Source organism: Protomyctophum parallelum, assembly GCF_964188405.1.
Source record: "Protomyctophum parallelum genome assembly, chromosome: 1".
Lineage (NCBI taxonomy): Eukaryota > Metazoa > Chordata > Actinopteri > Myctophiformes > Myctophidae > Protomyctophum > Protomyctophum parallelum.
This window is the reverse complement of record NC_139697.1, coordinates 87164360-87191741: the sequence shown is the minus strand read 5'-3', so window position 1 is coordinate 87191741 and position 27382 is coordinate 87164360. Positions and strand designations below refer to the sequence as shown.

General features: G+C 45.2%; 1 protein-coding gene across 1 annotated transcript; it reads left to right on the top strand.

Annotated features, from left to right (window-relative positions):
• Positions 1-11567: 11567 nt before the first annotated feature.
• atp1b2b (ATPase Na+/K+ transporting subunit beta 2b) lies at positions 11568-25684 on the top strand (the record flags this gene model as incomplete). The annotated part of the gene is made up of 8 exons (XM_083760283.1): positions 11568-11807; positions 21662-21790; positions 23001-23105; positions 23273-23478; positions 24124-24183; positions 24343-24372; positions 25284-25379; positions 25514-25684. The coding sequence occupies exons 1-8, from the start codon at positions 11714-11716 to the stop codon at positions 25682-25684; spliced, it is 891 nt and encodes a 296-aa protein (XP_083616409.1). The 5' UTR covers positions 11568-11713.
• Between the last annotated feature and the right edge of the window lie 1698 nt (positions 25685-27382).

Here is a 27382-nt window from a genome sequence, read left to right as displayed (position 1 = left end):
TTGTGTTGAGCTTTCCAACGGCGTCTACCTTGATCTTCGTCCTAAGAAAGAAAGACAGAAAAAGAAACACACACACAAACTCAACTATGCAGCTTCCACATGAGGAAGGCACGCAGGCAGGCACAAGCTGCCTGCGTGCTTGCTTCGCCCTCCAGTTGCTGCTCCAGTTATTTGTTTTCCCTCAAACCCATCCTCAATGTGTTGGGTGAGGTTGAGCTCTGTCCAGCACAGGACGGGACGGAAACCAGCTTGGTCTTTAGTCAGCTTGGTGTCTATGAGTGGTATGAGGCGTTGGAGTAGCAGCCTCTCTTGTAGGTGATGCAGAGGAGGGAAATGGGTCGGTAGCTCTTTGAGGATGATGGGTCTTTGCCAGGTTTGGGGATTGCAACCACTTTGGCTTTTCTCCAGACAGAAGGGATGGTTTTCTGTGCCATGCATGTGTTCAGCATCCCCACGAGCCAGGTCTTTGCGTTAGGTTCCAGGTGCTGTATAATTTCTGCCAGTATGTCATCAATCCCTGCTGCTTTTCCGGGTTTCAACTTTCCCATTGCAGTTTTGAGTTCTTCTAGGTCGAAGGGTTTGGTTTGAGGGCTGGCTGATTGTGGTTGGTCTGATACCACTGTGCGATGGTATTCTCCTGTGGGTCGTGGCGGTGTTGGTTACGACTGTTGGCCACCAGTTGTGATGCAACAGAGTTCGCTGTGACCGTTGTGAATTATGGGTGGCTCCCTGAGGTCCTTGATCGCCATTGGGTCCAACAGTGGTCATTGAAGCGTGCACACACATGCACACATGCACCTACACACACAGGGGCACATGCGTATGCACACCTGGACCTTTAAATGAACAACAACACAAAAACTACGGCACTGGTGTCGGACTTCTGGTTTACCGGAACGGGGTTCAACTCCCTGCAGTGCCCTGCTCAATGTGTTGTATTTCATTCATTGGTCCATGGTCTCAGGTCATTGAGCGGCGCGCTATAGTGTGCGATTCTTCATCATTGTTGAGGATTTTTTAAAGGTGAAAATCAAGGAAAAGCAAAAGGCTATAGTCCATGGTCACGGACCGCATACTGGTCAAGGTCATTTATACTGGTGAAGATCATTTACTAGTCTTCTAAAGGTCATTTATACTGGTGAAGATCATTTACTAGTCTTCTAAAGGTCATTTATACTGGTCAAGGTCAATTACTAGTCTCATGAAGGTAATTTATACTGGTCACAGTCATATACTGGTCACGGTCATTTCTACTGGTGAAGGTCATTTATACTGGTCAAGGTCATTTGTACTTGTCAAGGTCATTTATACTGGTCAAGGTCATTTACTAGTCTTATTGAAGGTAATTTATACTGCTCAAGGTCATTGATATTGGTCAAGGTCATTAAGTGGCACGCTATAGTGCGCGATTCTTCATCATTGTTGAGGATTTGAAAAAAGGTTAAATTGCAGAAAAGCGAAAGGCTAAAGTCCATGGTCACGGAGGGCATACTATAGTATGTTGTTTTTCTTTTTTTTGGTGGTGTGCGGGCTCCATCCAATAACTACACCAGTTGTGATGCAATAGAGTTTGCTGTGACCGTTGTGAATTATGGGTGGTGTGGTCTTTGCCAAGACGGTGGATTGTGTCCCATGCCTTCCTGCTGTTATTTGTCATGTTGGTGTTCTCTATATCTTTTCGTCCTGGGCATGACGTTAAACTGTTCCGTTCGAGAGGACCGGCGACCCTCGAATGTAAACAGGTGTTGGGACAGGGTCAGGTGTTGTCTTGATGCATCCTATGATGATGCCACAGGTGTCATTTAGGGCTGTGTCGACCAATTTGGTGTGACGGGATAGGCTTGTAGGTGATGCAGAGGAGGGAAATGGGTCGGTAGCTCTTTGGGGATAATGGGTCTTTGCCAGGTTTAGGGATTGCAACCACTTTGGCCTTTTTCCAGACAGAAGGGATGGTTTTCTGTGCTATGCATGTGTTCAGCATCCCCACAAGCCAGGTCTTTCCGTTAGGTCCCAGGTGCTGTATCATTTCTGCTAGTAGGTCATCAATCCCTGCTGCTTTTCCGGGTTTCAACTTTCCCATTGCAGTTTCACGTTCTTCTAGGTCGAAGGGTTTGGTTTGAAGGCTGGCTGATTGTGGTTGGTCTGATACCACTGTGCGATGGTATTCTCCTGTGGGTTGGTGGCGGTCTTGGTCACAACTGGTGGCCAACAGTTGTAACCAACACCGCCACCGACCCACATAGAATACCATCGCACAGTGGTATCAGACCAACCATAATCAGCCATCACTCAAACCAAACCCTTCGACCTAGAAGAACTTGAAACTGCAATGGGAAAGTTGAAACCCGGAAAAGCAGCAGGGATTGATGACCTACTGGCAGAAATGATACAGCACCTGGGACCTAACTCAAGGCCCTGGCTTGTGGGGATGCTGAACACATGCACAGCACAGAAAACCACCCCTTCTGTCTGGAAAAAGGCCAAAGTGGTTGCATTCCCTAAACCTGGCAAAGACCCATTATCCCCGAAGAGCTACCGACCCATTTCCCTCCTCTGCATCACGTCTTTCTTATACCTGTGGTGTGCGGGCTCCATCCAATACCTACACTAGTTGTGATGCAACAGAATTTGCTGTGACCGTTGTGAATTATGGGTGGTGTGGTCTTTGCCAAGACGGTGGATTGTGGCCCATGCCTTCCTGCTGTTATTTGTCATTTGTCATTATGGTGTTCTCTATATCTTTTCGTCCTGGGCATGACGTTAAACTGTTCCGTTTGAGAGGACCGGCGACCCTCGAATGTAAACAGCCACGAAAGGAAACTGTGTGTGTGAGGTGTTCTCTATCATTTCATTCCAGACTTCACTGTCTATCTCCTGTGTTTTCCATTCATCTTGAGCGTTACACAGTCGTCTGATGTGCGGGGGGAGGTGCCGGCTAGCGCATAAAGGCACGGACGGGACAGGTGTTTTCTTGACCAATCCCGTGATGATGCGACAGGTGTCATTTAGGGCTGTGTCGACCAATTTGGTGTGACGTGATCGGCTCCAGCTTGAGCAGGAATACTCTGCTGTAGAGAAAGACAGGGCCATGGCAGTTGCACAGATTGTTTGTGGGTCTGCGCCCCACTTGGGAGTTCACTAGTTTTCACAGGATGTTATTGTGGGTGTTGACCGTGGCTTTTGTGTTCTCCAGGTGTTTTTTTGAAGAAGAGTGTCCTGTCCAGTGTAACTCCAAGATACATGGGGTGGGTATGGTTGGAGAGTTTGTGACCATCCCAAGTGACGCTCAGTTCTTTTCTCGCGTCTCGGTTCCTCAGGTGGAAGCTGCATAGTTGGGTTTGTGTGTGTCTTTCTTTTTCTGTCTTTCTTTCTTAGGACGGAGATCAAGGTAGACGCCATAGGAAGGCTCAACACTAGCCGATGCCCCTAGAGATCCATCCCAAAGCTTCCCTCAGGGAGCACAGCAAGCCAGCTAGCCAGCAAGCCTGCCCAGTCAGCCAACGCAGCCAGTCAGCTCCGCCAGTCAGCCAGTGTAGAAAGTCAGGCTGCCAAGCCAGAGCATATCAGCCCTTGCAGTCAGCCATTGCAGCCATACCAGCCTTGCTCAGTCAGCTCAGCCAGGCCTCTCTTGAGGCCTGGCTCTCTGTCTGCCTGGCCCGGTCTGCCCTGCCCTGCCTTGCAGCAACAGAACCAGCCTTTCTGGAAAGCCAGCCAGCTCAGAATGCGAGCTGAGCAAGCCAGTGCAGCAGCAAGCCCAGACTAGGTTACCGCAGCCTTACTGTGCAGCCACAGCCACTCAGTCTAGACCAGCAGGAGCTGGCCAGGCTCCAACCCTTGCAGCGCAGCCGTAGGCCGGATAGTCCCCCTGCCTGCACTTTGTTGCCTTCCTGGCCTGTCTGCCTGCCTAGGCGCCTCGGTCTTCCTGTCTGTCTGCCTTGGCCTGCCAGTCTGAAACTGGTTTAGACTAACTGCGTGCTTGCCAGCTGCGCTGGCTTGCTGAGCTCGTATTCTGAGCTGGCTGGCTTGCCAGCAAGGCTGGTTCTGTTGCTGCAAGGCAGGGCGGGGCAGACCGGGCCAGGCAGACAGAGAGCCAGGCCTCGAGAGAGGCCTGGCTGAGCTGACTGAGCAAGGCTGGTATGGCTACAATGGTTGACTGCAAGGGCTGATGTGCGCTGGCTTGGCAGCCTGACTTTCTACACTGGCTGACTGGCGGAGCTGGCTGGCTGCGTTGGCTGACTGGGCGGGCTTGCTGGCTAGCTGGCTTGCTGGACTCCCTGAGGGAAGCTTTGGGATGGATCTCTAGGGGCATCGGCTTGTGTTGAGCCTTCCAACGGCGTCTACCTTGATCTTCGTCCTAAGAAAGAAAGACAGAAAAAGAAACACACACACAAACTCAACTATGCAGCTTCCACATGAGGAAGGCAGGCAGGCACACAGGCAGGCACAAGCTGCCTGCGTGCTTGCTTCGCCCTCCAGTTGCTGCTCCAGTTATTTGTTTTCCCTCAAACCCATCCTCAATGTGTTGGGTGAGGTTGAGCTCTGTCCAGCACAGGACAGGACGGAAACCAGCTTGGTCTTTAGTCAGCTTGGTGTCTATGAGTGGTATGAGGCGTTGGAGTAGCAGCCTATCTTGTAGGTGATGCAGAGGAGGGAAATGGGTCGGTAGCTCTTTGAGGATGATGGGTCTTTGCCAGGTTTGGGGATTGCAACCACTTTGGCCTTTCTCCAGACAGAAGGGATGGTTTTCTGTGCCATGCATGTGTTCAGCATCCCCACGAGCCAGGTCTTTGCGTTAGGTTCCAGGTGCTGTATAATTTCTGCCAGTATGTCATCAATCCCTGCTGCTTTTCCGGGTTTCAACTTTCCCATTGCAGTTTTGAGTTCTTCTAGGTCGAAGGGTTTGGTTTGAGGGCTGGCTGATTGTGGTTGGTCTGATACCACTGTGCGATGGTATTCTCCTGTGGGTCGTGGCGGTGTTGGTTACGACTGTTGGCCACCAGTTGTGATGCAACAGAGTTCGCTGTGACCGTTGTGAATTATGGGTGGCTCCCTGAGGTCCTTGATCCCCATGGGGTCCAACAGTGGTCATTGAAGCGTGCACACACATGCACAAATGCACCTACACACACACAGGCGCACATGTGTATGCACACCTGGACCTGTAAATGAACAACAACACAAAAACTACGGCACTGGTGTCGGACTTCTGGTTTACCGGAACGGGGTTCAACTCCCTGCAGTGCCCTGATCAATGTGTTGTATTTACATGGTTCATCGGTCCATGGTCTCAGGTCATTGAGCGGCGCGCTATTGTGTGCGATTCTTCATCATTGTTGAGGATTTTAAAAAAAAGGTGAAAATCAAGGAAAAGCAAAAGGCTATAATCCATGGTCACAGACTGCATACTGGTCAAGGTCATTTATACTGGTGAAGATCATTTACTAGTCTTATGAAGGTTATTTATACTGGTCAAGGTCATTTACTAGTCTCATGAAGGTAATTTATACTGGTCAGTCATATACTGGTCACGGTCATTCATACTGGTCAAGGTCATTTGTACTTGTCAAGGTCATTTATACTGGTCAAGGTCATTTACTAGTCTTATTGAAGGTCATTTATACTGCTCAAGGTCATTGATCAATATCAATGACCTTGATGACCCCAAGGTCATTAAGTGGCATGCTATAGTGCGCGATTCTTCATCATTGTTTACGATTTAAAAAAAGGTAAAATTGCGGAAAAGCGAAAGGCTATAGTCCATGGTCACGGAGGGCATACTATAGTATGTTGTCTTTCAAGATTTCGGAGGATTTGAAAAAAAGGTGAAAATCACGGAAAAGCTAAAGGCTATAGTCCATAGTCTCGGAAAGCATACAAAAATGTGTGGTGCTATACAGGCCGTCCTGGAAAATTTGGGACAGAGGTTCATCGTTGGCATCCAGGGAGTGTGTGTGCAAAATTTGGCATCGACCGGGTTAATGGTGCTGGAGATTAGCTGTTAACAAACTGACGGACACACACACACACACACACACACACACACACACACACACACTCTATCCCCATGGCTTTGGCCTGGTGCCATACCGTTATTAATTATTGCCTACAATGTCAATTGTGAAATTACTTTACCGTTGCAATGCAAAATTTACATTTCAACGAATGGACCTCGTAAAACAAAACAAAAACCAAGGCACTGGTTGTGGTACTTCTGGTTTACCGGAATGGGGTTCAACTCCCTGCAGTGCTCTGCTCAATTTGTTGTATTTACATGGTTCATTTTTATTTTCTGCTCATTGTGTTGCCTTTTCATAGATGATAACCCCCAGGTTCTTTAATGTGTTTGCACTCCCTACAGTTAGGTTACCAAGTCTATTTATTTATTATTTCTGTTCACTAGAACTAGAACCAATTACCAAAGTAGGCTTTCTAATGACACAACTCGCCTTTGTTTTTATGTGTAGCAAAAACGTTCTTTTTATTTACGCCAAAGAGTAGAGGCTGGTCTGCATTCATGCGAGCGGGGAAGTTTAGAGTAACATAGCTCTAAATGAAACGCATTAGAGCTATGGACCAGAGCTAGTAGTCATAGCACTTCATGGTATATGCATAGTTTATATAGTTTCATTATAGATATATTAAACAGAGAGGACTGGAGTCAATTGGGTTATATTATGTTTAACACTAATTTGAAGCTGTCAAAATCTGACAGACTTCTGGCGGCCATGGCCACGCCCACCTTTTGGTAACGCCCACTTTCGGCCAAGCCCACAAAAAGGACCCCCCATGTAATTTGCCAGGCAGGCTCCACTCTCAGACAGATATTTGGCTCCGTCTTATGAGCTAATTTAGAATTTCCTGTCTGAGAGCTAGCTAATTTAAGACATCCGGTTGCCTTCAGAATAAAATAAGGTTATTTAATTCGTTAATTAAATAATTGTCAATGCCCCAAGGCACAGCACTTTTTTGAGCGTTGACCTCAGTAGAAGGTCTGCTGCCGTGAATTTTACACCTCTCCCACTTAGCGGAGAGTGGGGTGTGGTACAGGACATCTCCCCGAACGCGTGGGTATACTGCATCTACAAGTAGTACAAGATAAATTGAAACCATTGACACCTACTTCGATGGTTCAGTTGTCATCTATGCCGGGGAATTTAGCAGCTCTCATTCAAGCGTTTTTTCAAAATCCAGGTCACACATTTGATTGCAAAACAATCTGTGGTGTCACTCAACAACTAGTGAATAGCATCTTACTTGGCCTTAGGAATGCACAATGACCCATTAGATTTTATACACAAACTAGTAGTTTGGTTGAGTATGTGTGGTGTCCACACAGTTGTTCAAGCAAAACATACAGACATCTGTACATTCTGTGCCTGGACAGTTGAAAGCAATTAACAGAACAATAACGGAGGACAATTTGGAAGAAGATGATGATGATGTGGTTTTATGCAATGAAAGTCTAAATGACAATATGTGTGAAGCTATACCATTACCAATTCTAACATTTCTACAACAGACATCTGCTATCAAAAAATGTCACACACGGCTTGAAGAAGCAGCAGCGCAGGACTCAACATTTAGACGGAAACTTGAGAAATTCAATCTAGCCAACACATCAGTGTCATTAGTGTCTCAGAAATGTTCTAGGACAGAAGAATGCACCATATTAAACAGCTTTGTAGAATACACACTTCGGTCTCCTTTCCTTGGAGATGACCTGCTTTGCCTGAAAAGTCTTAGTCTGTATAGTTGTACTCAATGTGGTGACAAGGCCTTACCATCTACAAAGAACATGTCACAATTCATAGTGCAGCCACTTGACGTGTCACAAAAAGGCATCTTAGACACTATTGCACAAATATTACCTGCTCAATCTGAACAATGTGAAACATGTCAGCAGGAAAAGAGCTTATCAACATATGAAGTAATTAACAGCCCACAGACCTTACTTCTCCTGTTAAGAGCTGGCACAAAAAATCCAAAAACGTTCAATTTATCCTGTCTGTACCACCAAAATGAGTATGCTTTGACCAGTATGTGTGTATTTTTCGACAGGCCACCATATGCGTCATTGTACATCCTTAAAGATCATAAATGGCATATCTGGACAAATGAATCGAATGACACAGCAGGCTATACCTTTGATGCAAAGAACATCCGCTCGACAGCACACAAAGACAGTAGTCACAAGTAGTTTCTATGTCGTGTCATACGAGAAAATAAACAGTCGAGAAATAATCAAGTTTCGTCAGGACAAACAAATGCATAAATGCACAGACAGATGCAATCAACGCACACAAGTGACACCCATTCCAAAGCTAGAGGTAACTCCTTGACCTGACTTAGCTTGCGTAGAGAAAGTGATTTCATGTCAATGCCCCAAGGCACAGCACTTTTTTGAGCTTTGACCCCAGTAGAAGGTCTGCTGCTGTGAATTTTACACCTCTCCCGCTTAGCGGAGAGTGTGGTGTGGTAGAGGACATCTCCCCGAACGCGTGGGTATGTCCAGATAGTTGCCTCGCGGAGGCCTCTTTGTCCAGTGTCCATTCTGGGTCCGGAAACGGTACTTTTTTCAGCGTTGACCACAGTAGAAGGTCTGCTGCTGTGAATTTTACACCTCTCCCGCTTAGCGGAGAGTGGGGTGTGGTACAGGACATCTCCCCGAACGCGTGGGTATGTCCAGATAGTTGCCTCGCGGAGCCGTCTTTTGTCCAGTGTCCATTCTGGGTCCGGAAACGGTACTTTTTGTCAGCCTTGACCCCAGTAGAAGGTCTGCTGCTGTGAATTTTACACCTCTCCCGCTTAGCGGAGAGTGTGGTGTGGTAGAGGACATCTCCCCGAACGTGTGGGTATGTCCAGATAGTTGCCTCGCGGAGGCCTCTTTGTCCAGTGTCCATTCTGGGTCCGGAAACGGTACTTTTTGTCAGCATTGACCCCAGTAGAAGGTCTGCTGCTGTGAATTTTACACCTCTCCCGCTTAGCGGAGAGTGTGGTGTGGTAGAGGACATCTCCCCGACGTGTGGGTATGTCCAGATAGTTGCCTCGCGGAGGCCTCTTTGTCCAGTGTCCATTCTGGGTCCGGAAACGGTACTTTTTGTCAGCCTTGACCCCAGTAGAAGGTCTGCTGCTGTGAATTTTACACCTCTCCCGCTTAGCGGAGAGTGGGGTGTGGTACAGGACATCTCCCCGAACGCGTGGGTATGTCCAGATAGTTGCCTCGCGGAGCCGTCTTTTGTCCAGTGTCCATTCTGGGTCCGGAAACGGTACTTTTTGTCAGCCTTGACCCCAGTAGAAGGTCTGCTGCTGTGAATTTTACACCTCTCCCGCTTAGCGGAGAGTGTGGTGTGGTAGAGGACATCTCCCCGAACGTGTGGGTATGTCCAGATAGTTGCCTCGCGGAGGCCTCTTTGTCCAGTGTCCATTCTGGGTCCGGAAACGGTACTTTTTGTCAGCATTGACCCCAGTAGAAGGTCTGCTGCTGTGAATTTTACACCTCTCCCGCTTAGCGGAGAGTGGGGTGTGGTACAGGACATCTCCCCGAACGCGTGGGTATGTCCAGATAGTTGCCTCGCGGAGCCGTCTTTTGTCCAGTGTCCATTCTGGGTCCGGAAACGGTACTTTTTGTCAGCCTTGACCCCAGTAGAAGGTCTGCTGCTGTGAATTTTACACCTCTCCCGCTTAGCGGAGAGTGTGGTGTGGTAGAGGACATCTCCCCGAACGTGTGGGTATGTCCAGATAGTTGCCTCGCGGAGGCCTCTTTGTCCAGTGTCCATTCTGGGTCCGGAAACGGTACTTTTTGTCAGCATTGACCCCAGTAGAAGGTCTGCTGCTGTGAATTTTACACCTCTCCCGCTTAGCGGAGAGTGTGGTGTGGTAGAGGACATCTCCCCGAACGTGTGCATGGGTATGTCCAGATAGTTGCCTCGCGGAGGCCTCTTTGTCCAGTGTCCATTCTGGGTCCGGAAACAGTACTTCTTTCAGCGTTGACCACAGTAGAAGGTCTGCTGCTGTGAATTTTACACCTCTCCCGCTTAGCGGAGAGTGGGGTGTGGTACAGGACATCTCCCCGAACGCGTGGGTATGTCCAGATAGTTGCCTCGCGGAGCCGTCTTTTGTCCAGTGTCCATTCTGGGTCCGGAAACGGTACTTTTTGTCAGCCTTGACCCCAGTAGAAGGTCTGCTGTTGTGAATTTTACACCTCTCCCGCTTAGCGGAGAGTGGGGTGTGGTATAGGACATCTCCCCGAACGCGTGGGTATGTCCAGATAGTTGCCTTGCGGAGCCGTCTTTTGTCCAGTGTCCACTTTATAAAGTCCATGCACTCCAGTGAATAGCATTTATCCATTTAGATAACTTTATTATTATTATTATAAGGATTTAATTACTTATTCTTACACAGAAACATAATGTGTGTCTTATAGCATCATATAGCATCATTTAAATGCTTAATTTGTAGTTTTAATGTGCAAATTAAACTTTTTTTCAATACTCTAGAGGGTACTCTTATTTTGAAGAGATCGTCCACCGGAAGTCTTAAATTAGCTCACTAGATTAGCTCACTAGACGCTGCCATACCCCCAGGGGGTGTATAGAGAAGTTGGGGGGTCACTGGAAGCGATATTTTTTATTTAAAGGGAGAGGGTGCTGAGGGTCCTCTTAGGTGGGCACTAATTACTTGCGCAAGCAGAGCGCGCAAGTACTAGTTTCACCCAGGTCGATATTCGATGCGTATGCACCGTCCCAGCAAATGACTACTTAATCATCTGTTCTAGTTCACCTTAATGATTCTTCTATTCTATTCAGGACATTGGAAGTATATGATGCCTGGAATACAACAAATCTGCATAATTAGATTGCTATGTAATTCTGGAGACATGTGATCTTCTGATACTTTTTTATTTTGAACTTGTAATTATGTTATTGTCGCTGGACACCTGGCCCATGGCAAAATGTCTATACCTAGCGATATATAGCAAGTGACAGTGGGTGATTGGCCTGCGTTGTTTCTTATACTACTTCAGCTATATAGCCTAGATAGTAGTGATATCTGTATAGCCATGCAGGCATGGCAGCAGGCCCATCATGTAGAGAGCATTTTGAAGATTGTGCATGCAATGCACTGCAGCAGATGATTGGCTAGTAACAGGACTCTGCGTTCTTGGTGATGAGACAGTATAGGAAGGAAGCAGGGGGGGAGGGGGGGGGGGGGGGGCTGGGCATGGGGTGAGTGAGTACTGAGTGAGTGGAGGAGGGAGGGGGGATGATGAGCGACTGACTGCATGCTGAACTGAAGGGAGAGAGAGAGAGAGAGAGAGAGGCGGAGGGAGGGAGGGAGAGACTGCTTTACCGCAGTATCACTAGATTTCTGCACCACTCATCAAATCGCTGCGGCATGCAGACACGAGCTGGGGGGGAGGGCTGATATTTAGGTCTGTACCGGTCTGTATACCGAGTGTATAGGATCACTAGCTCCGTCCATTTGTTTTACATTTTGTTATTAGATAGGCTGTAGCCTAGTAGGCACCACATCGCTGGACTTTTATTTCGTTTTCTTCGGAAACGTCCATTTATGCGCGTGTCTTCATTTTGACTAGATATATATATATATATAGACACACACATTTGATCTGATTATTGCTCAGTTGTCAGAGCAACGATCGTGTTTCTTTGTCCTATAATTATTATTATATCAAGTTTAGCATCAAATCAAAATGGCAAAGGATGGAGAAAAAGGTGGTGGATGGGGTGAATTTATATGGAACCCCCGAACGCGGGAATTTATGGGCAGGACGGCGTCCAGCTGGGGTAAGTCTACCATACAACTATACCGTGGAAATATTAATAATAATATGACTATTAACCTGTTATTGTTATTGTATTGTATTACTATAATTATTATCCTACAATAATGCAGCAAAAACTATACCGTAGATAGCCTCTATACGGTTACCTTTACAGCAATGCAGCAGAACCACCATATATGGGTTATTAGCCTATATGACATCAAATATAAGAGATAATGGTTACAGAGCAATGCAGCAAATATGGCTCTTCCCTATAACGTCCCTATAACGTCTCGGCCTCATATATATGCCGAACAAAAAAACATGCTTCATTAAGGAGGAGATTTAAGCAGAAATCTAAACATATAACATGTGTCTGGTGCGTCTGGCGTGTTAAAGCAATTCCTGCGTGCGTATATATATTTCAGTGTTGAACGCTATTGCATGGGTCGCTGTCCACTGCACCGTGGTGCTGACCATTAAATGCGGCATTGGTGCTGTTTGCCGGCGAAATGTAGTAGGCCTGGCTACCCTGCCGTGTTTTATTTATTAATTTATGTCACTGCATGGGTTTTCTGCGCAATGCGCTTAATATGGGGGTGGAGGCTATGCCTTATTTATTTTTAACCGCGGGAGTGCCCAAATATTACATTTTATATATTCAAATGGGCCTATATATAGCCGCTCTTTTATAGCCCATATAGGCTACTGTACTGTTCATCTCTTTTCTCTTTATCTGGCGTTCTGGTTCTGGTGAGGAGAGAAAAGGCTAATCACTTAAACGGGAGGAGGCAGCCATTATTATGTTGGCGTTAAACCATCGATCGCACAATGTAGGGGTTCCAACTGCATTCCATTCGTCATTTTGGCCTTATCTTGCAGAGGTTTGGAAACATATAGTGCGAGCCCAGACTCTTCGAATTAATTGTAACATTAACATTTTTTTCTTGCCACCACGCACACACACCCCTATATAGCTGATGATAAATCCATTTCAAATGTTCGTGGAGTGATTGAGCGCATATGGCGGCGTTCAAATGACATTGGAGCGTTTTAATCTGGCTAAATCCGAGGGCCACATTCTATTTGTATCGCCTCCTCCAACCCCACCCCACCCCTCCCAAGTGTGAGTACATCAGTGAGGGATTCTAATCCTAATCTAATGGCTTCATTGGCCGACAGGGAACGTATCGATTCAGGACGGCATGATGATGTAGCCCTACACTATACCTCCCGGAACCACTTTATCTGCATGTTCGTGAACATGATTTTAATGACAACCGCATTTACTCCATTTTATTTCTCCATGGCCTTGAATCAATAACTGGAAAGAATTTAGGTGTATAAAATGACATCCTGCTGATATATCCTCCTGCATGTCCCTGCATCACAAAAGGAAAAATAATCTTCCAGTGTAGGCTATAGCCTACTGTGTGTGCATCAGAACCATTGACTGGATCTACGGTATCTATGCAGGAATCCTCCCACAATGCATCGCTTAATCCAGCTCAGACCATAGGTGCTTTGAGGACTAGTGGCCTCTTTAAGCCGTGCTCTCTAACTAAGGCCTGTTAATTGGGATATTTCTGTAGTAAGCCACACTGTGGAGACCTTGGTCTTTCGACTTAACATTTCCTATGGCTTCCCCCTGCACTCCCAAAGGACAAACCTGCTGTGCCCATCTACAGCAGTACAGTGTTATTTACAGGTAGTCAAAGGCCATGTCATTCTTGGTCAGTGGCCTTGGCCCTTGTGGTTAGAGTGTCCGCCCTGAGACTGTGTCGCCTTGGCACTCAGTATCAAGGGTTGGATTTAGGGGGGTAAGTCCCTGCGACATAATATAGCGTCATGTCCAAGGGGTGTACTTGTACATCAAAGCTGCCTCACGCTACAGAAACATGGAGATAGGCTCCTGCCCATGGGCCTCAAGGCTACTTACTATACTATTTCATTCCTGGTACAAAATGTACAGGCATACTTTTTTAATTTTGTACAGGGCCTTTAGTGGTATATGGATTCTTTCCAGTGGTTATAAAATGCAGACTGACTCCACCAAAGCATACTGTATAGTATACTCTAGTCGTATAACGATTCCCTCCATTTGAGGGAGGCATAATCCATGTGGTTCCCAAACCACATTGTCATGCCCCAATTTGGGGCATGACAAAATGCCCCAAATTGACACGTATTATAGCCCGCGGACTCCCATTTAAAAACATATGTCATGGACCCCCATAAGAGATTTTTACGGCCCTATAGCAGAGATTCTCAACCTGTTTAATTTCAAGGACCCCCAGTTTGACATCCATTATTAGTCTACAGACCCCCCATTTAATGGCATTTATATCTCTGGGACCCACAATTTATTTTGTAAAATCAGAGTTACAGACCCATAAGGGTCCATTTGGTTCCATTTGTCCACTCTCAGAGTTACAGACCCATAAGGGTCCATTTGGTGACCGAAAGGTGATTCTCTTGTTAAGACGTGTATGCGATAGCACAGAAAGCGAGGAATGACGTTCTCAGGGCGGACCTCAGGTTATATACCCGGTGGGTGGGGTATACAACCACGCCATGAGCGACAGTTCACGACCCAATAGAATTTTCCGTGAGTGTATGTTAGGCTGTGTGCCTGCGCCATCTAGTGGCTTGGACCCATATGACTCTCTCTCTTGAGTCACTTATATAACTGAGGTTACTGAAGTAACCCGAAGTTACAGACCCATAAGGGTCCATTTGGTTCCATTTGTCCACTCTCAGAGTTACAGACCCATAAGGGTCCATTTGGTTACACTCTCAGAGTTACAGACCCATAAGGGTCCATTTGGTTCCATTTGTCCACTCTCAGAGTTACAGACCCATAAGGGTCCATTTGGTTCCATTTGTACACTCTCAGAGTTACAGGCCCATAAGGGTCCATTTTGTTCCATTTGTCCACTCTCAGAGTTACAGACCCATAAGGGTCCATTTGGTTCCATTTGTACACTCTTAGAGTTACAGACCCATAAGGGTCCATTTTGTTCCATTTGTCCACTCTCAGAGTTACAGACCCATAAGGGTTAATTTGGTTCCATTTGTCCACTCTCAGAGTTACAGACCCATAAGGGTCCATTTGATTCCATTTGTCCACTCTCAGAGTTACAGACCCATAAGGGTCCATTTGATTCCATTTGTACACTCTCAGAGTCACAGACCCATAAGCCATAAGGGTCCATTTGGTTCCATTTGTACACTCTCAGAGTTACAGACCCATAAGGGTCCATTTGATTCCATTTGTACACTCTCAGAGTTACAGACCCATAAGGGTCCATTTGGTTACACTCTCAGAGTTACAGACCCATAAGGGTCTATTTGGTTCCAAACTATCGTTTTGCTAAACTAATATCACTACCTAGATAATCTCCCCAGGGATTTCTTTTCCTGTGTCAGATTTGTCTGGTTTCCAAACTTCACAGTGCTTGCTGTAAATCAGTTATTTTCAGCAAGTGACAGTGTACAAATTAAGCTTAAATTCACATTAAAAAGTTAAAAGCCACAGATGAGTTTAGCATGCAGACAATGGGAAGCTAGATAATACACTTAACAGTACAGTAGGCTATGTTCATGTTCTGAGATTATACACACACCCACATGCAAAGCGGCATAAATATTCAAAGAGCCTATTCCTTTCATTTCCAGTTTCAAAGCTAGTTTTTTTTTAGCAACCATTCAAGGCCAAATGTGCGACCTGTCGTTCTAATCAGTTCTGAGAGAAGAAAAGAGCCCTTCTCCACCATTATTGTGCATGAAAGAACCGGATGCTGACTGCAAGGGCCCTCCCGGCCAGCCTTCATGTGTGGGTTTTTTTTTTTTCAACTAGTGCTGGGAGGAAAATGAAGATCAAAGCGAGATGTCCATCATCAGCCTGTGAACTGGACACCCAGTGTGTACTCTTTTTGACCCTATATGTGCACGTGTGCATATTTATTTTCATCACCGCTACACCCCTTATCCCTAAACTTCTTTGCCTTTTTGTTTTGTTTTACTATTTTGCTAAACATTTTTGAATAGTTAAAATGGCCAGTCTACAAGCTCACAACGTGTCAATGTAGATTGGCTAGTTGAACTATTCAAAAATGTTTTTCAAAATAGTAAAAAGAAAAGAAAAGGCAAAGAAGTTTATGGATAAGGCTTTTAGCGGTGACGAAAATGGAGCCCTTGGTATCTTCCCAAGACTGCGAGAGTATAGTTGAATTTTTGAGTTTCACAGTGTCCCATCTCATTGTATCTCATTTGTCTCCTATACATGGTGCCTATAGAGCACCGAAGTCCTGACGTAACTCGCTCATCCCTACGATTCCCCTGGTTCACGGAAGTAGTTTCTCTATGGAGAATAACATGGGGTGATCTTAATATCGTCTACTATAAGCGTTGTGGTCCAAAAATAAACAAGCTGTCTCGGCGTTATTGTCAGGGAGGTGTCTCTGTATCGTTTGCAACAGTCAGTCACTCATATATGATACAGTCTGCTTCTAGCGAAAATCTAACTAATTCAGCAGCAGTAACATTAGCGTTTTCTCTCAGTCAGTTGATTCTTCATATCCATGTGAGTGAAGCGGCCGGGATGACATGTTTATTTTTCAAACACAGTTCTTATATGAATCAATCTAAAACTCCTCCTATGGTGATTTCAATGCAACTAAACAAATACATGAACCTGGGGACTGACGCCCTCTACTGAAAGTGACGTCAGACTTCGGCGCTCTATGTCAGGAGTCAGCAGTGGCAGTGGTTCCCAAAGTGAGGTCCGGGGACCCCCAGGGGTCCTTGAGGGAGTTCCAGGGGGTCCCCAGCTAAACGATAGTCTGGAACCAAATGGACCCTTATGGGTCTGTAACTCTGAGAGTGTACAAATGGAACCAAATGGACGGATTGTACACTCTCAGAGTTTAATCAACATAGATTTTACAATATAAATTGGGGGTCCCAGAGATAGAAATGTCATTAAATGGGGGTCTGTAGCCTAATGCATGTCAAACTGGGGGTCCTTGAATCACTGCTAGAGCCGTAATAATCTTCTCTCATGGGGGGTGCCTGGCATGTCTTTTCAAATGGGGGTTTCTGCTACTGTAGCTAATTAGTGTCAATTTGGGGGTCCTTGACATGAAAAGGTTTGGGAACCATGCACTGGCCTACAGTATTATGTTGGCTGACTCATCAGGTTGTATTTCATTATTTGTTAGATGGACGAGACGTTTGCTGGCACCAGCTTTACATTAGGTGGTATTTGATTTACTTACTCTATACTGTTAAGAGCATGCAGACCGGAACACATGCACACGCACACGCACACGCACACGCACGCACACACACACACACACACACACACACACACACACACACACACACACACACACACACACACACACACACACACACACACACACACACACACACACACACACACACACACACACACACACACACACACGCTGATGGTTGGTTCTTCATGGCAAAGATAATTGGAGGCAGTGGCGTGCACAGACATTTAGAGGGGCAGGTGCTCAAGTGAAAAAAAGGGCATGACCTTGTGCAGCTCGTGGAACCGGACGGTTGCCTTAATAGTGTGAGATTTATAGATTTTGGGGCCTAAATAATATATTAGAAGCTTTTTTTATCAAGAATTGATCAATGTCCACATTGTACAGTGTACACTGTAAAAGAAAAACCAACCCCCCCCCCCCTTTTTCTCTCTTTTCTTTCAAAAGGGCACCTTTGTCCAGAGGGAAAAGGGCAGGGGAAAAGGGCAGGGGCTCTAGCACCCCCTAGTGTCTATCTGTGCACGCCACTGATTGGAGGAGTTAGAGTTTAGGGTCCTTTTGCTTTGAGGCGTGCTTGGGGCGGCAGTGGATCAGGGGTGGAGTGGCCACTTGGGAAGCGGAAGGTTCCCAGTTCCATCCGGGGCTCCACCAACTATGTTCTCTATAGTCTTGGGACTCAGGAGGAGAGGGGCTATGCTTCAGTTGTGTGAGTTCCTCGTTGGAGGCCTCCCTGTGAAGCCTCCCTGCAAAGCTATAGGCTCTATGTTGGGGGCCTCAGCAGAGCTCCAGGCCTAGACCACTGTGCTGCACTCGTGCATTGAGCTCATGGTGGAGGGAAATATTTACGAGAACATTTCATTTTGTTGGCATTGCACATTACATTTTCTCATATACACGTTGTGGCATCCCGAGGGGACAGGTGGTAAATGGGTACTATATTCCCATACACAAAATAGCTAATGGAACAACAACTACAACTCCCAGGGTGCCTCAGCACACACACACACACACACACACACACACACACACAGGTGTAGGTGTGTGAGGCACCTAATTGAGGCAGAGCTGAGAGACTACATGGGAGAGCAAACAAAAAGTACATGAGAGAGACAAAGGGCTGGACCCGAGGATGGAAAAGGACTGGGAAAAGGACTCTGTTAAGTAACAGTGTGGACATTCTTTTAACTTTTCTGTTTGGACAGTATTTGAATTTAAGAACATTATTCTTCCTTTGGGTTGTTTTTCATTGCCTTGGCAAATTGCCTCATGTTGGCCTATCTGAGTTATGAAAATAAACCTAATTTCATTATATCTTGGATTTTGTCTGTTTGATTCTGCACTGCCTCTCATGACATTACAACGTTAACGAATGCTCTGCAGTCAAAACGTGGTACAATAAATGCACCACGTCTCTCTGTGTGTGTACGTGTGTTTGTCTGTAATCCACGTAACTCGAGAACCCTTCTGCCCACCGACTTCAAATTTGACAAACGCGTTCCACACCACCACAGGGAGTGCAGTGCCCGGCCTTGAGTCTGTCGGATACACGGTTGTCCGGAACCGCCACAAAAGGCTCTGGCCAGGCTCTGCCAGTGGACCTAATGAGCCTAAGTCCCCACACCGGTAGAATTCCCAGCCTCTGCCTCTGCCAATTGATTGCCATGGCAACCCCAGACCTGAGTGGAATAGCGTCGACTCCCATTGTAACTACAGAATGCGGAAGTGAGTGCTCATTCTATCTCAATGGGATAGTTCCAATGTTTGGAACTATAGCCCATAGGCACCTGCTTTGCGACGAGATCAAAGCGTGTCGCCACTCTCTTACTTACTATTCCACTCGGCCCCAGACCTGCCATTTGATTACTTAATAGACTGTTAAAACGGGGGCTATGACAACGGGTATTGCATACTAGTCTTAGTAGTCTATCTATCAAGCACTACAGTATGCTAATGTGTACTACACTAAGTACTCTGGTTCTATGCCCTTATATGGAGAAGCTATATGATTACTCACATATATTATTAGACCTGTATATTTGAAGAGCTGTGTGTAGACTGGCTATACCTTTACCTCACTGTCTGGAGGACACTGTTCAACCTTAACTGACCACAGGACTGTTGGCCTCAGGCCATGGAATGTGTTTTGAGTGAGACGCCACGGGCGCTGTGGACAAGAGCTATAGGCACAAGCCATGGTCCTGATGCCACAGAGAGAGCATTCATGCAGTGTTCTATGTTTTGGTGACACTACGTATATCTCACAGAGACTCACGACCACCCTTCCATGGCGAGGGGCGTCTGGTGGTGAGCCATCTGCCTTAACCATGAGACAAAAGCGTGGACTGTTTAAAATGTCACCCATGGTTGTTATTGACATGTATGTGAGCTTCTATGGAATCTGTTCATCATCATCACCATCATTTCAACTCAGAGTTACAGTTGAGGGGCAGGCCTTCGTTTTCAATGTAGCCGAGATAGGGATGCCCCAATCATGTTTTTTTTGCTCCCGATCCGATTCCGATCAGTTGATTTTGAGCATCTGCCGTTTCCGATTTTTCCCCGATCCGATATTTATAATTTATGGAACACGTTTATTATGCCATATCACAATAGTACAATACCCCAAATCACAGACAATTTCCAGTCTAATATGGATATAATATTGATACTAGGGATGTCCCGATCACGTTTTTTGGCTCCCGATCCGATTCCGATCAGTTGAAAATGACGTGATCGGCCCCAATTTCCGATCACCCGATCCAATCGGAAACAACCCTAAGCCGAGATACAATAATAATAAACAGAAATGACATTCACATGTCATCACGCTGTATGTGAATGTACTGTTCTTATTTTGACGTCGCTGTATGTCATACAGAATAAGAACAGTACATGAATCAGAAAGACGGAAAACACACGAGAACTAAAACAGATAAACCAAAAATCAAATAATTAAATAAAGCAGTTACACAATCCTGAGCAGAAATGTTGGAAAGCATTGCCCTGAATTGAAATGATACAAGTAAATGATTGTCTTCATGTTACTGCAGTCTGCATTCTCCTTGAGTGAGACGATGGCGTAATATGTCATGCGGTTTTGTAATATGGTTGAGAGATGTCTTTGTGAAAGTCTTCTATAAGTTAAGTGCTAGCTAATGTGAAGGGGATAGATAGCGCCCCTCAAAAAAAGAGCAATTTTAATAAGTTACAAAAAACGTAATTGCATTCTATTGTATATTAATAATGACTTCATCTTCTAACTAGGGAACGAGAGCCTTTACAGTAATAGACAGTGTACACAGCCGGTAATTTCCGATTCGCCTGCATGTTATAGGCTAAAGCAACACCTTGTGCAGCCTAGATGACATAGAACTGTGCTGTGTCTGTTACTATGTCTGTTACTGTGTCTGTTACTATGTCTGCACTGCAGTGCTTACCAGGCACGTGCAGAGAGTGATCATTTTGAGAGGCAGGGGCTGTCGGCTGAAATCCCATAAGAGGGCAGTTTTGGCCCAAAATAGTGAAAACAACACATCGCGCTGCGACACGTTGAGAGCTTGTAGATCAGCTATTTTCGGGGCACAACCCTGCACTCAATATCTACTGGAGATGCGGTGTACGACATGGATTTAGAAACAAATGTGTTCAGGAAAAGGACGTGTGCACGTCCCTGGTGCTTACACTGCTAATATAGGTAATTCCCCTGAACCCTCTGCCCTAATCCCCAGGAGGTCTCCATTCACCCTCCCATTCTAACGCCGTCTGTCCTCCTTCCTCCCACTCTGCTGTCCTTCCATCATCAGTGCAATTTGATAATTAAATTGGACGAAGACCAATTCGTTGGCTTAGTTCATACTGTTTCAGATAATGATGGAGCTGCTGGGCACTGTTGGAGTGTTTATTAAAGCGTATTATACTGCAGTGCTGGTTGTGGATTGTGTGTGAGTGCATGCCAGAAGGCGTGGGAGGCCATGCATAGGGCAAGGGGTTCATGACGAGTGGGAATGCATGGGGAAGGTGCTGATGGAAAGAAGAGCCTAAATTTAAACTATAGGTTTATAAATGCACATTTTATGCGATTAACTGATCTCCTTCATACGTTTGCTGATTTATTACGTCCATCTCTCTCTCTCTCTCTCTCTCTCTCTCTCTCTCTCTCTCTCTCTCTCTCTCTCTCTCAGTCTCGCTCTTCGTGTTGGCCTTTAAAAATGATGGTTGAGCCCAGGCCGTAGCGTAACGGTCTGGGCACCGGACTGGTAATCCAGTCGCAGTGTGCCGCGGGTTCGACTCCCGGACCCGACACGGCCTTTACTGCATGTCATCCCCCCATCTCTCTCCCGTTTCCTGTCAGCCTACTGTCTGTCCCTTCAAAAATCAATAAAAAAAAAGGCGTAAGCCGCAAAAAAAATATCTTAAAAAAAATGATGGTTGAATTAAATTTTTATTGAACTCTTTTATGCTCTGTGATGAAAATGGAAAGAATGTATTTCTTATACAGTGTATACTTCTGTGATGAAACTCCATGTTTCTCCATTGGCGATGCAAGCAGTTGACATCCTTCTCTGTTTTCCCACAGGTCTCATCCTACTCTTCTACTTAGTATTCTACATCTTCCTAGCGGGCATGTTTGCCCTCACCATGTACGTTATGCTGCAAACCTTGGATGAACACAAACCAACTTGGCAAGACAGGCTCTCCACTCCAGGTGCAGTATAGCTATCTACAGTACAAGCCACTGTGTATATAAACCACATTACCCCATGGCGTCCCTATTATGTGCATTTTACAATAGGCAAACATTTGCAGCTATTTTTGGTGTAGAGGGGAAAAAGTAGGGCAACAAAAGACCCCTGGGGGATCAATAAAGTCTATATGGGTTAAGTTGTTAAAGTTATACCTCTGTAACTTTCCGGATTCAAACCCAGGTTTCTTGCAAGTGCTGACATTTCAACCACACTGAGCTAATAGCACCTGCCTGCTTTCTCAGGGGAGAAATTACATTTTCAACAACTTGTCAACCTGTTGTGATAAACCATACACAGGACCTAAATATCAATAAAAGAGCAAGGAGACCCAATATAGAACCACCCCAATTGTATAAATGCGATTGTAGGTCACAGATTACTATGAAACCTGAAAAACCTGTCTGTCGGTCAGGTCACGCCTCCATGTATTGCCAGTCCATCACGCCTTGTGACACGCTCCATATTATGGCCGTCTCCATATATGAAGATCACGATACTGACCTCATAAAACCCTGGATATCCATACAAAGAGAAAACGGGATCATCACCTAGATCTGGATATATGGACTGGAGCCGGCCAGCAACTCTACATCTGACCTCAAACCCTTAGACCTCAACATAATGGCCCTCATCAAACCCTGCACACTCAACACACTTCCCCCGCTGCCACCCTTAGATCTCCATATATGGAGCTGACCTGTTCTGACATTCCATAATGTTGATCTGACCACATCAAACCCTGTGCACACGCTCCATATATGGCCAGTACAGAATTCGTTCCATATGTTGATCTGTCCCCCCATGCCACAGTGCCAGTGCTCACCCAGCAGTCTGCCATCACCCAGGCGGATCGCTTCCCTCCCTCAGGGCGTCTTACTGGCGTTAACATAATCCACCATACAGATTCGACCAAATGACAATAGTACAGCTTTATTAAGTTAACTATATCCATAGCATTCTCATGGCATGTTTTTGCTGAACATGTTGGAATGCCACTGCCCATTGGCCATGGTTGTCCTTTAATGATAATCACCTGGGCTTTTGCTTATTATAATCATCTGCTATATGTTGAGTGCTATTTATTGGGCATACAGATCACCATAATCAATCAACAGTCATAAAACCTGGTTGTGTTTTTTTGTTTGCTTCCACCCACACTTCTTTCTGCAGGTCTCATGATCAGGCCCAAACCTGAAACCCTTGAGATTGTCTATAACATCCATAGAACTGAGAGCTGGGACATGCACACTACAGCCCTGGACAGGTTCCTTGCTGGTGAGTCTCTCTCTCTCTTCCACCTTCTCTGGCTTTTTTCAGATGAGCTTCACTTCAAATGGTGTACTGCTTTGAGTTAGCCAAGATTCTTAATTGAATTAGGGAGGCTTGATGATTCAACATTATAGTTTCATTGAATCATGCCTATATTACCCTCTTCCTTGCAGATTACAACAACTCGGTCCAGATGGAGAGGAGCGATGAGTGCGTACCGGACCAGTACTTTAAGCAGGACGACAGCGGCGATGTGAAGAACAACCCAAAACGCTCCTGTCAATTCAACCGCACCATCCTGGACTGGTGCTCTGGACTCGAAGATCGTTACTATGGATTCCAAGAAGGCAAACCATGCATCATCATCAAGCTGAATCGGGTATGGCGCGAAGCATGGCAAAGGGGATGGTGTTGCTAGGAGACTTGGAATTACTGAGATATCCATTTTTGGGGGGAATCTGGGATAAACAATAAATCACACTAGTGACAGCAATGAATGAGTCCAGTGACATCATCGATGGGGAATACAAGCTAATAAAAACTGCAGGCTTTCTAGTCCTGCAATGCGAAAATGGAAGCAATCTTGTTTAAAAAATAATCTGCCTAATGATGATGTCACTGGAAGACGGTTTCTAAACTGCCCAAAGCCCTCCTATGAGACACAGACTGAGTAGAGAAAAATCGTGCCATTTTATCATGATTATTAGTGAGGACCTATTATATGAAGATAGGTTGAAAAGTGGTGAAGTGGTCCTTTCACCACATGCACCCTATAGCATCCCTATTCTGGGGATGGTTAAAAAATAAATCATAGTCGTGTGAAGTGAGGGGTGCCCACTGTTAAAAGTCCATAGACTTTGCTGGCGGCTGCCACGCGACGTCACGAGTGAAAGCCGGACGTTGGAGGGGCGACCGCTATACTACTACTATACATGTTGCTAATAATTTTATAAAAAACATTACATCGCTAAAATGTTAATTTTAGCATATTATGTCATTATGCATTGTCTGTTTTTCTCACTAGGTGATTGGCATGCTGCCAGGGAGGGATGGACAGGCTCCATTTATAACCTGCGGGGCAAAGGTGACCATTTGATTTTTCACTCTCATTTGTGATCGCAGACACTACTTAAGGACAATACGTCGACATTATTTGGTCAAATGTATCATTTGGTTAACGGCTTAGTGATCTGTCTTGCATATGCTACCTTATCATTTAACATCACTGTGTATTCTCACTCAGAGATACAAAGTCAAAGATGGCAAAGATTGGGTAAGAACGGGATGGTATACACTGCCCTGTGCAATTATATGTTGTGGCCCTGTGCAATTATATGTTGTGAGATGCAGTAGCAGCACTGTACTGTACATTGTAGTTTTCCAACAACCTGGTTTATACTTCGTCATACAACAGTGTCTGTCGCAGAAAACAGACCATTTTAACTAAGAAATGGCAAAGCATCAGGTAGGACGAAATATAAATTACAGGCTCAATGCACCACAGGGTTTTGTGTGTAGACAAAAAAATAGAATGTGTGTTCTTTCTATGTTTAAAACAATAGAACATAGAAAGACTTATAAGTAGATTATCGGCATACTTATGTGAAGTGTGTGACATTAATCCATTCCAGATTTTTAACAAAATTCTGATTCCCACCTCCACTCCTATGAAAGCCTCCCCTTGCTGACAGGCATTTAAGGCTACCCGCAAAGGTATGGCACTCCCATATCTTGCAAGTCTGATTGAACGCTACGAACCCTCCCGCACGCTCAGATCATCCAACGCTGGGCTGGAAGTACCTTCACTAAAAATGCAGCTCCACACGTCCCAAACGCTTCTCCCTTCTGGCTCCGAAACTATGGAATGCACTTCCCATTGCAATCAGAACTGCAGACTCACCCCAATCTTCCGCCGTAGTCCCCTCTTCAGACTCCATCGTAGCCCGTAGCACTAGCCGTAGCACCCTGCCGACCTTACAGGCGTATGTATGCAAAGGCTCAATTTATGTAACTAGTTAGCATTTTATGTAGACATATAGCACTCATACAGTACGCATAGTTTCATTATATGCCTATAGATATTCCACTGTTAGATTCTTAGCTTATGTGTGATTCATGATGACTATTTTAAATGCCTATTGTAAAGGCCATAAATTAACTGACAAATTTGCCTTGCACCCACAGAAAGAAGACACTGAAAAGATTGGAGAGATGGTGTTCTTCCCACCCAATGGCACATTTAACTTGATGTACTACCCTTACTATGGCAAGAAAGCTCAGGTACTGAACGTTTATTCATCGAACTGAAATTAATATGAACATAATCAGTAAACCCCTCCCTCCCCCCCAAAAACCACACCACATTGATAATGTATCAAAAGATACAATGCATTGAAACAGTTCTTGTTCCCCAGGTGAACTACTCTCAGCCCTTGGTTGCCGTCAAGTTCCTTAACATCACCACCAACGAAGATATTAACATTGAGTGCAAGATCAATGCCAACAACATTCCCGTAGGAAGCGAAAGAGACAAGTTTGCTGGAAGAGTCTCCTTCAAGCTGAGGATCAACACTAACACTGACTAGGTTGATGCCGCGCCGTCCTGAAAATGCCCAACCACAGTACCAGTTTACTCTTCTTCATTCTCTGCAGCCACGTGCACCCACAGAAACAACATGACAGTATTTGCACCCTTGGTTCTTCCATGTAGAACCTGTTTACAGCCCCCAGAGCTTTTGGGGCACTGTTTGTCCCCATTGTGTGACGAGAGAAGGAAAGAATCAAGGGTGGTAAATCCTGTCATCATTTCTGTCTGAGCTTGGGAACAATTTATTTTCTGTAAATTAGTTTGAGGTGAAGTCTATTTATACTGCATGACATGCTAGGGGATTATACTAAAGGACATGAACATTTCATATAGTTTGTGAGGATCAGCAACATTAACACTGGTCTCTCTCTCTCGCCGACTCCCCTCTGAGTATCCCTCTAAATATTAATATGCACCAAATACAGTACAAAAAAAAAAGGTGTATGTCTATTTATATCATAACCTTATATCAGTATGTCTATTTTGTTGCACTTGAAAGAATAATCCAACAAACTGACGTATATAATATTATGTGATGATCGATGCAGAGATGGAGCCGTTTTGCATGTGTGTGTATTGTCTCATCTCTCTGCTATGTGTGAAGTGAGTTTATGTTCGACCACTGACCACCAGGAGGGACCACACTGCATTGCAGTGATCTTCTACAATCCACACAGGGGACTCTGCACAGTAAAATCTACAGTATATTAAATTATCACATAGGATTTTACTGTGTGTGAGTGTGTGTGTGTGTGTGTGTGTGTGTGTGTGCGCGTGTGTGCGTGTGTGTGCGTGTGTGCGCGCTCGCTTGTAATATGAAATAAGATAATCATCTTCATGAAGAGGAGTTTAAGTCTGTGTGTATGTGCATGGGGGGAGGGGGGTGTGTTTGTGTGTGTGTGTCTGTGTGTGCGTGTGTGTGTGTGTGTGTGTGTGTGTGTGTGTGTGTGTGTGTGTGTGTGTGTGTGTGTGTGTGTGTGTGTGTGTGTGTGTGTGTGTGTGTGTGTGTGTGTGTGTGTGTGTGTGTGTGTGTGTGTGTGTGTGTGTGTGTGTGCGTGCGTGCGTGTGTGTTTGCACGCGCCTGCACATGCATGTTTGTATGCAAAAATCTACGTGCACTGTACGTGTGTGATTGTTCCATTTACAAGTCAAATTTCATACGGTAGGTCGGGAAATTGCATGCATTGTGCAATATTCATTTAAGTGACGTTATGAAATGTCATATTCCAGTCACTATGTAATTCCATTCGGAAGAGGAGATGATTTGTATCCTATGAAAGGATGCTTAATTTATTCTTTCTTTCTTTACTTTTATCTTTTCATTTTAAGACATCCACGGTTCTTTGTCCTGAGAGTGGTAGTAGGATAGGCCTATATGTCATTTTATTCTCCGGCAATGCCACATAGCAGCAGTAATGTGAAATGGATGAAAATGTTTAAACTAGTTCTACTTGTACCAAAGTTTTTTGACATATTTCTGTGGCTGTTATGAGAGAATCGAGATAGGTATTCTCCACCTTTTTTATATTCTACTCCCAGCTTGAAGGACCCTTTGACAACAATTGAGAACCATTCATGTTATATTTCCTTTCAATAACATTTTATTTTATTCATAAAGCCAAGACATGTCATCTTGTGTCTCTAAGGCAAATATCTTTAGTCACCGATTCTTATTTTTCTTTGCATTCATTGCATC